We start from the raw sequence: 17,754 nt of genomic DNA, 5'->3' as shown, positions 1-17,754 counted from the left end.
AATGTGGAAAGTTAGTCCCCTAGTTTTCTCATTAACATAATAGCATCAAAGTTTCAGCGATAGAAGAGAACAAATGTTCCAGAGTAAAGGAATGCCTGATGGCAGTGTATAATTGTTCTTTCTCTTCCTGGACTGTGAATGGATCCTAGTTGTACCTCACCCTCCCATCTGCTTCTATTTACACCCACCAAGAACCAGTGAGTTATTAAACCCCACAGGGCCCTGTAAACTCTCCCAGAGGGTCTCTCGCACCTCGTCAAAGACAGACGTTTCCCATGCTGATGGGCTGCATGTGTGCTGCTTTCAAGGCCTGTCTATGGGGCACACAGTCCTACGCATGAGTCCTTTCTGTACATAAAGCACAATGTGCAGGTCAGCAGCACACTGCTCTACACAGGTTGATCAAAGTACAGACTTAGCTATTGTGTGAGTAAGGTGAAAATCACACACAAAATATATATACTATGAAGGCAAGAGTTTGGCCCATAGCTAACATTATAAGGTGATATGAAACAGAGAGTGTATGGTAGGGTCAGGAAACAGACACATGCATAAAGGCATCGTGCCTCACTGTCAGATTCACTCTCCCGCTCACTCACTTTTTCCAGAAGGGAATAGAGACAGTTCATCTCAACACTCTGATCTAATTTCTCCATTAAGGCCCAGGGAATAAGGAGAGGTGGGTCTGCTGTAGATGTTACACCATGCCAGCCTATGAATAGGTTTTTTTTTGTGTTGAGGAAAGATTGGATGGAGCGTTAGGGTGAACCTGAAACCGTAGCCAGGCCCGAATTACCACATTCCTTCAACCATTAGGTCACTGTCTCTGGGGACTCCATTTAAATCTGATTAAAGGAATTATATGTAAAAAAGTGAGTTATAATCAAATAAAATGACAGTAAAGGAGTCTCACACAATGTAATAATCACCTTTGCTGCGGGGTTGAGCCTTTGTTATGATCTAGCGCGGGGGTGTCAAACCCGTCAGTCACGGTGTCCAATACGGCCTGGGTGGTTTGGGTAAGAATTATACCCCATAATGTCAAAGTGGAATTCTTTTTTTTTATGTTTTACAAATGGATTAAAAATTAAAATCTGAAATTTCGTGAATCAATAAGTACTCAACCCCTTTGTTATGGCAAGCCTGAATAAGTTCAGGAGTACAAATGTGCTTAACAAGTCACATAATAAGTTGCTCTGTGTGCAATTAAAGTGTTTAACATGACTTTTGAATGACTACCTCATCTCTGTCCCCCACACATACAAGTATCTGTAAGGTCCTCAGTAAAGCAGTGAATTTCAAACACAGATTCAACCACAAAGACCAGGGAGGTTATCCAATGACTCACAAAAAGGGCACCTATTGGTAGATGGGTAAATATAATAAAGCAGACATTGAATATCCCTTTGAGCATGGTGAAGTTATTAATTACACTTTGGATGGTGTATGAATACACCCAGTCACTACAAGATACAGGCGTCCTTCCAAACTCAGTTTCCGGAGAGGAAGAAAGCCGCTCTGGGATTTCACAATGAGACCAATGGTGACTTTGAAACAGTTACAGTTTGAAGACTGTGACAGGAGAAACCTGAGGATGGATCAATAACATTGTAGTTACTCCACGATACTAACCTAATTGACAGAGTGAAAAAAGTCTGTACAGAATAAAAAATAATCAAAAACATGCATCCTGTTTGCAACACGGCACTAAAGTAATACTGCAATAAATGTGGCAAAGCAAGTCACTTTTTGTCCTGAATACAAAGTGTAATGTTTGGGGCAAATCCAATACAACACATTAATGAGTACCACTCTTGATATTTTCAAGCATAGTAGTGACTGGATCAAGTTATAGGTATGCTTGTAATCATTAAGGACTGGGGAGTTTTTCTGGATAAAAAAAATACATGGAATGGAGCCAAGCACAGGCAAAATCCTAGAGGAAAACATGGTTCAGTCTGCTTTCCACCAGACACTGGGAGGTTAAGTCACCTTTCAGTAACAATAACAATAACAATAACCTAAAACACAAGGCCAAATCTACACTGGAGTTGCTTACCAAGAAGACAGTGAATGTTCCTGAGTGGCCAGTGACAGTTTTGACTTGAATCTACTTGAAAATCTATGGCAAGAACTTAAAATGGTTGTCTAGCAATGATCAACATTCAATGTGACAGAGCTTGAAGAATTTAGAAAATAATAATGGGCAAATGTTGCACAATCCAGATGTGGAAATCTCAGAGACTTACCCAGAAAGACTCACAGCTGTAATCGCTGCCAACGGTGCTTCTACAAAGTATTGACTCAGGTGTGTGAATATTTGCAAAAATGTCTAAAAACATGTTTTCACTTCATCATAATGTAAAATAATATACAGTGAGACAAAAAAGTATTTAGTCAGCCACCAATTGTGCAAGTTCTCCCACTTAAAAAGATGAGAGAGGCCTGTAATTTTCATCATAGGTACACTTCAACTATGACAGACAAAATGAGAAAAGAAATCCAGAAAATCACATTGTAGGATTTTTTATGAATTTATTTGCAAATTATGGTGGAAAATAAGTATTTGGTCAATAACAAACGTTTATCTCAATACTTTGTTATATACCCTTTGTTGGCAGTGACAGAGGTCAAATGTTTTCTGTAAGTCTTCACAAGGTTTTAATACACTGTTGCTGGTATTTTGGCCCATTCCTCCATGCAGATCTCCTCTAGAGCAGTGATGTTTTGGGGCTGTTGCTGGGCAACACAGACTTTCAACCATCTCCATCACAAAGCCCTGACCTCAATCCCATAGAAAATGTGTGGGCAGAACTGAAAAAGCATGTGTGAGCATACAAACCTGACTCAGTTACACCAGCTCTGTCAGGAGAAATGGGCCAAAATTCACCCAACTTATTGTGGGAAGCTTGTGGAAGGCTACCTGAAATGTTTGACCCAAGTTAAACAATTTAAAGGCAATGCTACCAAATACTAATTGAATGTATGTAAACTTCTGACCCACTGGGAATGTGATGAAAGAAATCAAGCTGAAATGAATCATTCTCTCTACTATTATTCTGACATTTCACATTCTTAAAATAAATTGGTGATCCTAACTGACCAAGAAAGGGACTTTTTATTAGGATTAAATGTCAGGAATTGGGAAAAACTGAGTTTAAATATATTTGGCTACGGTGTACAGTATGTAAACTTTTGACTTCAACTGTACTTTAAAATGGCTAAAACCAAATCTAAACTGTGTAGATATGAGAATGTACATGCATTCATACAGTTTCTTGACTGTGTCCAGCTAGACAGTCAGGGAGCATCAACAGTTCCTGAAACGATGGATAGAGGACTATTTTTAGCACAAGAAAATGTTACCAATTTTCAATGCAGCCCTCCGGACCTGATTGAAGACCAAATGCGGCCCCCGGGGCAAAATTTGTTTGACACCTCTGCTCTAGCTTGTTAAGCTGATGTCTTCTTCAGATGTTTATTGGTCTCTCAACACCAGTGAAGGGGACATTGTTATTTGATTTCACAAAAGAAAAAGAAAAAAGGTGGTTCATTCTTCCAAATTCAAAAGAGATTGCTACTTTTGGAGCGCATCGAGCCAGCTCTAATGGTGTTGTTAAGCTGATTTTATGAAGAGAGAGCCAACTGGAGTCATGGAAAGCCGTCTTCGAGAGAGCTGCTCATTTCCAAAGCTTCCAAATGATCCCATGCCCCTCTCATGGTGATTACAGTAACTTTCCTAACAGGTTGCTCTGGTTTATGGGAGTAAACAAAAGCCAGGGTTGGCCATCACTCCAACTCACCAATACAATCAAGTCAATTGTTTTCTATTTAATTATTTATTTTACCAGGTTGTCTCCTTGAGGTAAAACAACCCATTTTTCAAGGGAGACCTGGACTTCTGGTTCATCAACTGAATTCTGTTCAGAAATATAAAATGAGGTCTTCTTTGGGATTTGATTTTGACAAGATACAAATGCCAAAGAATATCAACATGTCACACATGCCCATCTCACAATAGAGGTTTGTGAAGTAGAGCTGTAACTGTGAAATTAGGACATTGTTTTCTTTTTTCAGAACAGGGATCAGCAGGGTCAAGCCTTAAACCAGAGCAACAAAGTGTTCCTCTACTGTGCCTTCCTCGACTACAGGTTGGGTTTACATATGCACACTGAAATATGTCTATTTCATGTCTATCACTGAAATAACTCATTTGGCCCGAATCATCATCATCATATACAGTACATCCTTGATACATAGCATCAATACATTTGGTACAGTATATATATTGAGGGAGGGAGTGTACAACCTTCAGTAAAAACACTGCCATCTGATAAGCCAATGTTTTGGCTGTTTAAATGCTATAAATCATTGTGAATTGTGACTGTTTTACTTGGACTCATTATGCTTCCTGTCCCCTTCCTTCTGTGGTTCATGAAAAAAAATGAAATATTTGACAGCCCTATTAAAAATCTAATTCTGCAAAACATATGTGTTAAAGGGCCTCCCACATAATCGTTTTACCTAGAATATAATCTGGTTTAGGGAGTATGTGCCATTGTAGATTCATCCCTGCTATTTTGACAGGCATGTTTATGTGTGTGCTTGCATATGTGTCTGACAATCTCTCTGTCTCAACTCCTGTGTCTCTGGCTGTCTCCTGTGTGTCTGTCCTCTGTCTGTCTGTTGTCTGTCTGTCTCCTGTCTGTCTGTCTGTCTGTCTGTCTGTCTGTCTGTCTGTCTGTCTGTCTGTCTGTCTGTCTGTCTGTCTGTCTGTCTGTCTGTCTGTCTGTCTGTCTGTCTGTCTGTCTGTCTGTCTGTCTGTCTGTCTGTCTGTCTGTCTGTCTGTCTGTCTGTCTGTCTGTCTGTCTATCCTCCATCAGTTCAAAGGTGGGTGTTTGGTCCAATGAGGGCTGTGTGCGGTCCGGAGGGAACATGTCCTACTCGGTGTGTCTGTGTAACCATCTCACCAACTTTGCCATTCTCATGCAGGTGGTTCCCATGGAGGTAAGATCCCTTTCCTCTCCTCCACAACACGCAGTCCCATGCAGAACCTTGCTGTGTGTGTGTGTGTGTGTGTGTGTGTGTGTGTGTGTGTGTGTGTGTGTGTGTGTGTGTGTGTGTGTGTGTGTGTGTGTGTGTGTGTGTGTGTGTGTGTGTGTGTGTGTGTGTGTGTGTGTGTGTGTGTGTGTGTGTGTGTGTGTGTGTGTGTGTGTGTGTGTGTGTGTGTGTGTGTGTTTATCCATCAGTGCACCAGTGATTTATGTGAGTATATTTGCACAGGGGTCTGTGGTTCACCACACAGTAACTTTTCCCCATCCAGAGGTCCTGGTTCTGCTAGAATTTTCAGCATACCTAAGTAACAACGTTGTTTTCTGTAGTGATTTAATAGGGCATTGCTGCAGACTACCATGATTAGGTGTGGTTTCTTTGGGTCTCGACATGAGGCAATGGTCCATGCCTCAAAGACCATCTATTCCCACAGTCTGTTTGGCTCAGGGATTCTCAAGCTACACTCACTGGCCAGTTTATTAGGTACACCACCCCGTTCACGAAAATGGGTCGCTCCTACAGACAGTGAGTCACGTGTCCATGGCTTGCTATATAAAGCAGGCAGACAGGCATTGAGGCATTCAGTTACTATTCGATTGATCGTTAGAATGGGCAAAACTAGTGATCTAAGGGACTTGGTATGATCGTCGGTGCCAGGCGCTCCGGATCCAGTATCTCAGAAATGGCTGCCCTCCTGGGATTTTCACACATGACAGTGTCGATAGAGTTTTCCCGAGAATGGTGCTACAAACAAAAAATATCCAGCCAGTGGCAGACCAGGTGGGCAAAAACATCTCGTTCATAAGAGAGGTCGAAGAAGAATGGCAAGAATCGTGCAAGCTAACAGGCAGACAAATAACAGCTCCAGTACAACATTGGTATGCAGAACGGCATCTCGGAGCGCACAACTTGTCGTTCCTTGTCACGGATGGGCTATTGCAGCAGACGATAACACCAGGTTCCACTCCTATCAGCTAAAAACTCAAAAGAAGCGGCTCCAGTGTTTACACGATCCCCAACACTGGACAATTGAGGAGTGGGAAAACATTGCCTGGTCCGACGAATCCCGGTTTCTGTTGCATCATGATGATGATGATGACAGAGTCAGGATTTGGCGTAAGCAGCACGAGTCCATGGACCTATCCGGTCTGGTACAGGCTGGTGGTGTTGGTGTACTGGTGCGGGGAATGTTTTCCTGCCACACGTTAGGTCCCTTGATGCCAACGCGCTACAAATGTTTCCAACACCTTTTAGGTACCTAATAAACTATCCGGTGAGTGTATACCTCCCTCTTTGTAATAGATGTATGCACACTACTTAACCAACTACATGTCAATATCATACCATGAAGTCCACAATCTCCCTTTCTTCATAAACCTGTACCCCAAACTTTTATTGGAACACAGTCCAGATCACATCACAGTTCATCACCATTAGTGCATTGTATTCTCCTAAATGGTAACCAAGGCAATAGTCCAGAGACAATAACCCTCCTCTGTTATCAAAAGGCCAGCAATATTCACCCTGTGAGTGTGGTGACTGACCATCCATCCTGAATAGATTCCCAAAATAGAAAAGGATAACCATCCTTTTTGTTGCGTTACTCAGTAATGTATTGAGGCAGTCGTCTCCTTGATGCTATACTTTCCTCAAGTCCCTCTCTAATTAGTGGGCAGCAGCCTTATCCCTCAGCTGGATGGGAACATCCCACGCATCTCTATTCTGGAAGGCTGTGACTGTTCCACTGGCCAAATGACAAGGCACACGCTGCAGTTAATGGAGAATCAAACCTCAATGTCTAGAAATAACCTCAGCTATAAAAAAAACAGAAACATGCCGTACAACACACACACAGTCATATACATGTAACTGACAAAATAAGGGAAACACCAACATAAAGTGTCTTGATAGGGTGTTGGGCCACCATGAGCCAGAACAGCATCAATGCACCTTGGCATAGACTCTACAAGTTTGTGGAACTATATTGGAGGGATGCGACGCCATTCCTCCTTGAGAAATTCCATAATTATGTGTTTTGTTGATGGTGGTGGTAAATGCTGGCTCAGGTGCTGCTCAAGAATCTCCCATAAGTGGGTTGGGTTGAGGTCTGGTGACTGAGACAGCCATGGCATTTAGTTTACATCACTTTCATGCTCATCAATCCATTCCGTGACCACTTGTGCCCTGTGGATGGGGGCATTCTCATCCTATTAGTTGATTCCTTAATTATCTCAGGAACCACACCATTGTGGAAGCCCCTACTTTCAATATACAGTACATTGTATCCCTCATTTGCTCAAGCGTTTCCATTATTTTGGCAGTTACTGTACCTGTAACTAGACACACACACACACACACAGAGGAAGAGAAAAGGGGAATCATCCTTGATATACAATTGTCAAGGACAAGACATATGTGCAGCACCATAGTTTGAGAGTGGACCTCATTGAGATTCAGGTCAGGGGTATTCTCTTTACCATGCCACAGCAGCTTTAAAATGGTGATAGTGTTACCCAGTCCAGTCCAGCACAGAGGTCCTCCAGTGAGAACACTAGTAATGAGGGTCACTGATCCCTGTTAAAGCCCAGCACTTGACATCACACCACTCTACTGGCTGGCACTGGGACTGGCACTGGCCAGGGAGGTTGGACAGGACACTAAGCACTAAGGAGGTCAGACATATTGAAGTAACTTCCTGCCGTAGAGCCATGCAATAAAAGCCATAAAATGACATTCAAAAGAGTGGCATGATCAGAAGTATGGGCAAGATATTTTATTATTATTTAACTAGTCAGTTAAGAACAAATTCTCATTTACAATGACGGCCTACCCCGGCCAACTGTGCACCAACTATGGGACTCCCAATCACAGCCAGATGTGATTCAGCCTGGATTCAAACCAGGGACTGTAAGTGACACCTCTTGCACTGAGATGCAGTGCCTTAGACCACTGCGCCGCTCAGGATCTTCTGAGTGTCTGACGTTTATTTTTAAATGTAACTATGTCACTTACCATGAACATGTAAAGAACAAGAAGGCCTTCACATTGTTTTTTTTATTACAACGTTTCGATCCGAAACGGATTTTCGAGTTCTCACATCCCAAAATATACACATTTCACCTCACATGACCATATACACACATACACACACACACGACGCATGGTGGGTGTGGAAACAAATGTTTTATTTATTTCACCTTTATTTAACCAGGTGGGCTAGTTGAGAACAAGTTCTCATTTACAACTGCGACCTGGCCAAGATCAAGCAAAGCAGTGCAACACAGACACCAACAGAGTTACACATGGAATAACATGGAATAAACCATAAACAAGCCAATAACACAATAAACAAGTCAGTGGCACAGTAGAAAAAAATCAAGTCTATATACAGTGTGTGCAGAAGGCATGACGAGGTAGGCAATAAATAGGCTATAGGAGCGAATAATTACAATTTAGCAGATTAACACTGGAGTGATAAATGAGCAGAAGATGATGTGCAAGTAGAGATACTTTTGTGCAAAGTCAATCATAATTAATCACAGAGGTACATATGGACATAAAGGATTGTATACTGTACATACAAAATCGGTAAAACATAGGCAACAGTAAAAAAAAACTTAAAAAACTGTTGGAATACACTCCCATTACATCCAGGACGCGCGTTGGCTGTAGATCTATACTGAACAAAAATGGAACCTCAATATGTAAATTGTTGGTCCCATGTTTCCTGAGCGGAAATGAAAGATCCCAGAAATGTTACATACGCACACAAAAACTTATTTCTCTCAGATTTTGTCCACACATGTTTATATCGCTATTAGTGAGCATTTATCCTGTGCTAAGAATGCATGCAGGTGTGGCATATCAAGTAGCTGATTAAACAGCATGATCATTACAGAGGTGCACCAAGTGCTGGGGACAATAAAAGGGCACTAAAAAGTTGTCGCAACACAGTGCCACAGATGTCTCAAGTTGAGGGAGTGTGCAATTGGCATGCTAACTGCAGGAATGTCCATCAGAGCTTGTTGCCAGATAATTTTATGTTAATTTCTCTACCATAAGCCGCATCCAATGTAATTTTAGAGAATTTGGCAGTACATCCAGCTGGCCTCAACACTTGTAACCATGCCAGCCCAGGACCTCCACATCTGGCTTCATCACCCGTGGGGGTGCCCAGTCATGTGAAATCCATAGATTAATGAATTTATTTAAATTTAATGATTTCCTTATATGAACTGTGAAATGTTGTATGTTATTTTTCTCTTCAGTATAATTACATTGACCTATTTTGAAGACAACTTGTGTACCTCTAATAATTATTTGATATAAATTAGATGGGTGATGTTTGTATGAAGGGATTCAACATCTATCAGACCTCAGGATAAAACCCAGATGCAGACCGTTCGAAGTAAAAGTGCATTACAAAAACGGGGCAGGTAAACGACAGGTCAAGGGCAGCCAGAGGTCAGTAATCCAGGGTAGTGTCACAAGGTATAGAACGGCAGGGTCAGGGCATGCAGAATGGTCCAAACAGGAACTAGAGAGAAAAACGGGAGTACGGGAAAAAAAGGTTTTGGGCTTGACGGGACAAGGCGAACTGGCAACAGACAAACAGAAAACACATGTATAAATGCACATGGGATAATGGGGAAAATGAGCAACACCTGGAGGGGGTGGAAACAAGCACAAGACAGGTGAAACAGATCAGGGTGTGGCATCCTACCCGGGCACATACCTGGTTGATCGGGATGCTAGCGGTGGAACTCAGCGATGAGGGCTGGGTCCAGGATGTTCCTAGCGGGGACCCTGCACCTCTCCTCTGAACCATAACCCTACCAGTCAACCAGTTGCTAGAATGCCCAACTCCGAGGTCGAACACTCAGGAGATGAGACGGGGGAGGGGTGGGCCTGGAAAGAGGAAACATTGTGCAGTGAGTCAGAGGTTTAATCTTTGATACATGAAATGTGGTATGTATACGGAGGGTGCCGGCAACAGCAGAGGGAAAGGGTCGATAAAGCTTGCGGGACTCTACCCAAACGGGCAGATCCCGAGTAGACAGCCATGCCCTCTGCCCAAGACAAAAGCGGGGAGCCGGCATCCGGGGGTGATCCACCTGTCAACGATATCTGGAGGTGGTCTTGAGAAGAGCGGACCGAGCTCTCTTCCAGGTACGCCAACAGTGGCGGACGAACATCTGGGCAGAGGGTATGTTGACCTCCTCTGGGAAGAGCGGGGGACTGTAACCCATGGAGCACTCGAAGGACGAGAGCCCAGTGGCTGAGCAGGGAAAGATGAATAGGCGTCACCTTCCCGTATCCGTACCAGGTTGTAGGCATTCCACAGGTCAAACTTAGAAGATAGTGCCCCCCTGGAGAGGCTCGAAAGCCGAGGAGATGAGTGGTAGCGGATAGCGGTTCTTAAACATGACGTCATTGAGGCCCCAAGTAGTCGATGCACAGGCGTAGAGTTTTGTCCTTCTTCTCCACATAGAAGAATGCTGCACCGGTGGGGGAGGCAGATGGACGGATACCCCCTGCAGCCAGGGAGTCCTCGATGTACTGCTCCATAGCCTTGGCCTCCAGACCCGACAGTGAATACAACCGTCCCCGGGGTGGTGTAGTGCCCGGGAGAACTTCAGGCAATGGGCGTGGCAGAACGGGCTCCAGTCCACGATAGTACCAGCAGCCCAGTTGATAAGGGGATTGTGGAACTGGACCCAAGACAACCCCAATACCACTGGGACCTGAGGACACTTGATGAGCATAAACTACATAGACTCACTGTGGTTCCCAGACACACGCCAGTAGATAAGAGTAGTATTGTGGGTAACCCTGCCTATAGAGCGTCCATCCAGGGCTCTAACGTCCAGGAAACTGGAGAGGGGCTGAGTGGGGATGCCCAGCTCAGACACCAGGGTGGCATCCATGAAACTCTTGTCAGCCCCAGAGTCAACGAGAACCCGGAGAGATTTAGACTGGTCGCCCCACAGCAGGATGACATGAAGAGGGGTGCAAGTAAGGGGAGGCCCACCAGAGTACTCATACCTACTGATGAGCCTGGCCTCTTTAAAGGACAGGTAGACACAATGACCGGCAGTTCCGCAATACAGATAGCTCTGGGTGGTATGTCTGCGTAAGAGCTCGGCGGGTGACAGCCTAGTGCTGCTGAGTTGCATTGGCTCCAAAAAAGGAGAGTCGGCAGACCTCCGAGGCAAGGTGGGATCCTTTGGCGAGCGATTGGAACCAGAATCAGACCTCTCCCTCCTACGTTCCTGTAGCCGCCCATCGATCCAGATGGTCAAGGCGATGAGCAAATCGAGAGCCGTAGGCAGCTCCCGGGCTGCGAGCTCATCCTTAACCTCCTCCGATAATCCATGAAGGAATGTGTCAAACAGGGATTCCGGGTTCCAGGCATTCTTGGCAGCCAATGTGCAGATATCAACTGTATAGGCCGCCACACTGTAGGGAGTCTTGGCGAAGCTTAAGTAACTTCCGGGCAGCCTCTCTCGCGGACAACGAAGAATCCAAAACCTTTTTCACCTCAGCCACGAACTCCTCCAAACTGAAACACATGGCAGATTGTGGTTACCACACTGCTGTAGCCCAGGCGAGAGCCCTCCCGGACATTAGCGTTATGAGATACACTATCTTCAAATAGTCCGAGGGGAAAGACGAGGGCTGCAGCTCGAAGATAAAGGAACACTGAGAGAGAAATGCCTGACAGGTTCCTGAACCTCCAGCGAAGCGTTCCGGAGGAGGTAAGCGGGGTTCTTGGGAAGCCTGGGTGCCCTGGAGAGACGCACTCCTGACAGCGGTGTTACTGGGGGGCTGGGAGGTTCCTGTCATGGCCGGCGGCCTCACAGATAATCCTCTGGAATTGCTCCAGCAATGTATTCAGGGCAGAGTCATGGCGTTCTGCCAATGTCTGGAATTCCTCCAGAAGACCTCGGTGTAACTCCATATCATTCAAAAACACTCTCACATCATGATCACTGACCCGCGGGTAGTCTTCAGACGCGCACAATGTGCCGGTAACAATGTTACCTTCCGACAATGTGCCGGAAGGTAAATACATATGTGGCAGATGTACCCATTGTAACTTTACGAACACATGCACAACGTCCAATCACCCCATCACGGGCAAAGGCATCATTACGTGTTCTACAGAATAAATGGTATACCTGATCAAGTGTATTTGTGGTCTATGCTATGCTCTGAAAACAAGGATAGCAGAACACAGGAGTCATTTCAGGGCTGCGCATTTCATGGAGGCTAGTCACAACATCATCTCTCTGGGATACGCTGTTATCGAACACGTCAAGGCTCTTAGGAAAGGGAGATACTGATAATCTTCCACTGAAAATATAATTGTATTGGATTCACCGTTTGTCCATCATGTCTCCATTTATTACATGGATATGTCTTGAATAGTCTTGACATGCAGTTCGCCACTTGTTAATTTTGTACATATGCATGTATTAGATTTTCTGGAACTAATACATGTGCCCATCTCATTGATATTAAATTATTAGAGGTACACAAGTTGTTTTGAAATAGGTCACTGTATTTATATCTCCGGCTACCGCGTGTGCTGCGCGTAATGGTATTCCAAAAGTTTCCAATGTAATATTTTTGTAACCTTTGCCTAGCTTTTAACACGGACCAATTTGTATGTATATAATCCCTTATGACCATATGTACCTCCGTGATTAATTATGATTGACTGTGCACAAAAGTTAATTGAATTGTTTCCACACGTCCATCATGTGCATAATGGTCATGTGAGGTGAAATGTGTATAACAGAGCTCCGTCTTTTAGACCTGAAAAAGATCAGTTTTGGATTGAAACGTCGTCAATAAAGCGGTGAATTGGGAGCATAAACAGTGTGCGGGTTTTCCTGTTCTTCACAAGTATTCTTTATTAGCACCTATGTTTTTAAAGGATGTGTGTATGACCACAAACTTGGCTACTTACCATAAATATCCCACAGAGGGCAGTGTTGGTTCATAGTGAAACTCAGCTCAGTTTAAACACAGTGTCCCTTCTAGAGAATCACTACTTTGTTTTAATGCTCTTCTCAGTTCAGCTTTACATTATTTCTCTAGTAATGTGTTCAATGCAATGTATTCTGGTCTGTATCCTTTTGAAATGAATCAGCCCGAACATGAATCTAAACATCAAACTTGTGTCTGGAATGTTTTACTGAATTGTGATGATTCTCACGTTTGCACAGCTAACCAAGGCCCACCAGGTGGCGTTATCAACCATCAGTTACATTGGCTGCTCTATATCTATCTTCTGTCTGACCATCACACTGGTGACATTTGCAATCTTGTCGTGAGTATCCCTCCATCTTTATTGTTCACTGACTCAATCAAAATAAACGTATCAATCCACCTCACATGTGCTGTGTGTCACACATGCTCTTTGTGAGTGGTATTCGCCCCATTATGATGAAATGTTATATCAAACTTATGTTATACATTTCTTGCAATATTCAATGTTTCTATTTGTGTTTGGCCTTGCAGGTCAGTGAGCACTATCCGTAACCAACGCTACCACATCCATGCCAACCTGTCCTTTGCCATCCTAGTGGCCCAGATCCTGCTGCTCATCAGCTTCTGCTTTGACCCAGGCACGGTAAGCACCTCATAACCAGAGTCAGAGGATCTCATTGGCTAGAACCAGGAAGTGATTTGCACTTACTGTATGATGATGATGGTGATGATAAAGAAGAGGAGGCAGAGCGTGCCAACAGAGATAATGATGCACACTGTGCCCTAGTTTTAACCTTTAACCCCTCTCATCTCCCAGCTGCCCTGTAAGGTGATGGCTGTGTTGCTCCACTTCTTCTTCCTGAGTGCGTTTGCCTGGATGCTGGTGGAGGGCCTGCACCTCTACAGCATGGTCATCAAGGTTTTCGGCTCAGAGGGCAGCAAGCATTTCTACTACTACGGGATTGGCTGGGGTACATCTTGTAACTGTATCAATGGTCCTTTTTAGGCACAAATGTCTTAATGATCCACATGTTTTTATTCATCTCAAACTGGATCAATCGGGTTTCCATTTTTATCATTTCCTATGTTTGTTGGTTAAAGTAATGCTGCGATTTGTGGCCAACAGCAAATTAAGGAGTGTAGATGTGTCCAGCTTAAGTTTTTTTTAACACTGCCATTTGGTCATTTACAGCTCCTGTTGTTAGCAGTGAAATCAGGCTCCTGACCCTTAATTCTTCATTTCCTCCTTTAGCGTAACAGTTGAATTGTTCTTTGCTGGGGAAGTCTGTAAATCGCTGTGGACTTAGCAACTCATTAAAACAGATGAAAGCATGAGCAAGACTAGAACGATGTTGGTGGGAATTAAAATACATCCGGTGTCCTCTACTGTCGGTCTTGCTAACTTTCATCTCATACTCCTTGCCAAACCTGATTTAGAAAACATTAGACTGAAGTCAATACTGTATAAGGAAGCATATACTAAACAATGTAATGTTAGAGATGTCATGATGTGTGTGATATATTTTTATCTTGTAACTAACATGTCCTCTCTTCTCCTAGGGTCTCCATTGGTGATATGTGTGGTCTCTATGACATCAGCCTTGGACAGCTATGGAGAGGTTGGGAAGTAAGTCACTGAGTCAACACACTCCAACCTGGACATTCAAAACCCCTTGGCAGCACTTTGTGCCATTGGATATAGTTAAAATATCAATACTGGTGCCATGAAACTGCCATGAGTTAAGAGATATGTATCTAAGCATATTTATGTATAAGTAGTTTACAGAGTAAACGGAGATGGGAAGTATAATGTGAGAGATGTCGACCAAGCTTGTTATCTCTCTCCTCCCTCCCTCAGCTGTTGGCTGTCCTTGAAGAATGGGGCTATTTGGGCATTTGTGGCACCAGCACTGTTTGTCATTGTGGTAAGAGAACTGAAGAAATCACCACTAACTGTTTGTTTATTTACGTTTTTTACTTTACAATTTACAGCGAATTAATCACTGGAGCTCAAGCTTTTTTGTTCATGAAAGTGATAAAGACATTAACTGATATGTGTTGTTTCTCTCTTACTTAGGTGAATATTGTGATTCTTATATCTGTAACGAGGATCATCTCTCGTATTAGTTCAGAGAATTACAAGGTTCATGGCGATGCCAACGCAGTCAAGTGAGTCATCATCTCTGTTCTTAGGGCTGAAACCATCATGGTGATGATGCTATCCAAACTCTGACTCAGTCAGACTGACATTAATACACTATAGAATGCTGACATTTAGTGTTTCTGTGTCTCTCTGTGTGTATAGGCTGACTGCAAAGGCAGTGGCTGTGCTCCTTCCTATTCTGGGCATCTCCTGGATCTTTGGGGTACTGGCCATCAACGATCACGCACTGATGTTCCAGTACATGTTTGCTGTTTTCAACTCATTACAGGTAAGTAGCGTACTGTAAATGTGCCATTATGCAATATAATACATTTCATAAAATATCTTTCACAATAGCCTTTATTTACAGTAATTGAATACAATCATGTGGATTTTTCTCTCTAAAGGGATTCTTTATCTTCCTGTTCCATTGCCTTCTCAACTCTGAGGTAAGGCACACCCCTCATGTTGTTATAGTGTTGATATAGTTTGTTTTGTTTCTAATATGTCTGGGGAGGTTTATGAAACATTGCATCTGTTATTGGTCCTACTCATGGTTGTGCTGTTTTGCGGTAGGTCAGAGCTGCCTTTAAGCACAAAACCAAGGTGTGGTCTCTAACCAGCAGCTCCATTCGCAACATCAATGTGAAACCCTTCAATTCTGACGTTGTGAGTACCAATATAGAGGTGTCTAGTTGGCTAAGAAGAATGAAGTGAATTAAACTTATAACTTTGATCGTGAGATCAAGTGTGTGCTCTCCTTTTTCTCTTTTAGATGAATGGGAACAGGGGAGGGGCGAGCCCCACAAAGATGAACACATGGGACAAAAGCACCAACTCAGCCAATCGGATCGACCTCTCTGCTGTCTAAAACTGGAGGGTATCACTTCGAGTAAGGGCGGAAATAGGATGCCATGCCAACCAGAGGTTGACTAGTGTAGATTAATTGACAGACACTGGCTAAAGCATTGTGCTGTTGTGCACTGTTATATGTGATATATGACTCAGAAGGAAAAGATAAGGGGGTATGCTGTGGTTCAGCTGCATAGTCAGGATGTCATGTGTCTTCATTCAGACCTCTATACACAATGACAGTGAGTATCCATTCTTACAGGCATCTCTGAGCTTAGCTTCCATAGCCCACAGCCTCCCGCTCCCTTACTCCTCCACTATACAATGATTTGATGTAATGCTGTAACCCCAAATGGAACATAATGTAATCTCCCCCTGATGACAAACAGACTCAGACTGTGCCTTTCTCTTATAAAAGACAGCTGGCCAGACCCATTTAGAGAAGGGAATTCTGAGGGGACCCATGGTTAGGGAACAGAGTGAGATTATATTGGCTGTTAACCTTGAGGATTTAAAGCATGCCATTAACTGTTTTTTTGTCCACCATATTGTGTATAATGTCTTGAAATGTTTCTACCCAAGTATTTTTGATGAATAATGATCCATTTGACCAGAGGCTATCCAATGTTTTGCATTGGTATATTTTGTGATATGTAAACATAGTGTAGCTTTTACTTTTTTGAGTGCTATCGTTACTTTCGGTATGTATTATGGTTATGACAAAGAGGCTAATAGCTGCCTGGTAATCGGTTACTTCTGGTTCAGAATAGTTATTCTAATACATGATTATCACAGGCTCCTGGCTGCATGGCACACTAAACATTATGTGTTGAACCAATGAAAATAATAAATTACAATTATTTTCTGTTTGAAATATTTAATTTCCAGAAAGTGCAGAACATTAAATCTAGCCCCAAATAAACATGTGCCTTAGTGTAGGGATAGTTGATACAATAAATAATACTTTCACTAATGTAAAAAGTGTAATCAAATGAAGAAGAAAAAAACACAGTTTAATGTATTTATTTATGGATTTTGTGATTCTTAATTTTTTTTGCAAAGTCACTCAAAATACTCACAATGTTTGATACCTGTCTCTCTTTTGATGTTTTCTTTGCGTGTTGTTTCTTCTCACGATGAAGATGAGTTGACAATGGTATTTCATCATGTACATCATGTCTCTGTAAGCTGCAGTATTTCATGCTTTTTTTTTAAAAATCGAGAATTATTAATTGTGTTAGACACAATTCTGTGAATTTTTTTATCAGTGTTCCATTTAACTTTTCAAATTACGTAGATCGTTAGATGTTTTATGCTTTATCTTTGAGTAGAGGATACATAGTTATAGGCTAGCATATTCATGTCTTTCAAACACAAGAGTGGGACTTTGAATTGAGCACAACAAATTTTCTTTTGTTGAGTTTCACTGTGAGATTGGAGAGAAATGTCTGATGAGATGTTGATGGTTCTGACACTGTACCAACACTTAGTCTCCTACAATAGGATTTGCTGTATGAAATCATTTAAAAACACTTCCCATTACTTGTCTTTTTTCAGTATTTCAGAACAGACCATCATCTTATGGCCTGTCTTTTGCTTGTTTTCTAAGGTACTTTCTGTGTTCAAGTTTGTTGAATAAAAAGACAAACATGAAAACGTATTGTATGTAATTCCTCTCACAACAGACCCCAGTATCCTTCCTACTGTAT

The 17,754-nt window shown here is 42.7% G+C and overlaps 1 protein-coding gene across 3 annotated transcripts in view; it reads left to right on the top strand.

Moving 5' to 3' along the window:
* LOC124036236 (adhesion G-protein coupled receptor D1-like) overlaps window positions 1-17,745 on the top strand; it is a 42,660-nt gene extending 24,915 nt beyond the window's left edge. The window contains exons 15-26 of one of the 3 annotated variants that reach the window (XM_046350537.1): window positions 4,078-4,151; window positions 4,884-5,007; window positions 13,287-13,390; window positions 13,582-13,693; window positions 13,868-14,021; window positions 14,611-14,677; window positions 14,909-14,975; window positions 15,128-15,219; window positions 15,356-15,482; window positions 15,601-15,642; window positions 15,770-15,862; window positions 15,969-17,745. In XM_046350537.1, the coding sequence (XP_046206493.1) occupies window positions 4,078-4,151; window positions 4,884-5,007; window positions 13,287-13,390; window positions 13,582-13,693; window positions 13,868-14,021; window positions 14,611-14,677; window positions 14,909-14,975; window positions 15,128-15,219; window positions 15,356-15,482; window positions 15,601-15,642; window positions 15,770-15,862; window positions 15,969-16,064 (1,152 nt within the window). In that variant the 3' untranslated portion in view covers window positions 16,065-17,745. The remainder of the gene's footprint in view (window positions 1-4,077; window positions 4,152-4,883; window positions 5,008-13,286; window positions 13,391-13,581; window positions 13,694-13,867; window positions 14,022-14,610; window positions 14,678-14,908; window positions 14,976-15,127; window positions 15,220-15,355; window positions 15,483-15,600; window positions 15,643-15,769; window positions 15,863-15,968) is intronic. The other 2 variants (XM_046350538.1, XM_046350539.1) reach the window with 2 other exon arrangements.
* The last annotated feature ends 9 nt before the right edge of the window (window positions 17,746-17,754 follow it).

This window comes from Oncorhynchus gorbuscha, linkage group LG05, assembly GCF_021184085.1.
Source record: "Oncorhynchus gorbuscha isolate QuinsamMale2020 ecotype Even-year linkage group LG05, OgorEven_v1.0, whole genome shotgun sequence".
In the NCBI taxonomy this organism is placed as follows: Eukaryota; Metazoa; Chordata; class Actinopteri; order Salmoniformes; family Salmonidae; genus Oncorhynchus; species Oncorhynchus gorbuscha.
Note: the sequence above shows the minus strand (reverse complement) of the source record. Positions and strands in the feature narration are given on the sequence as shown.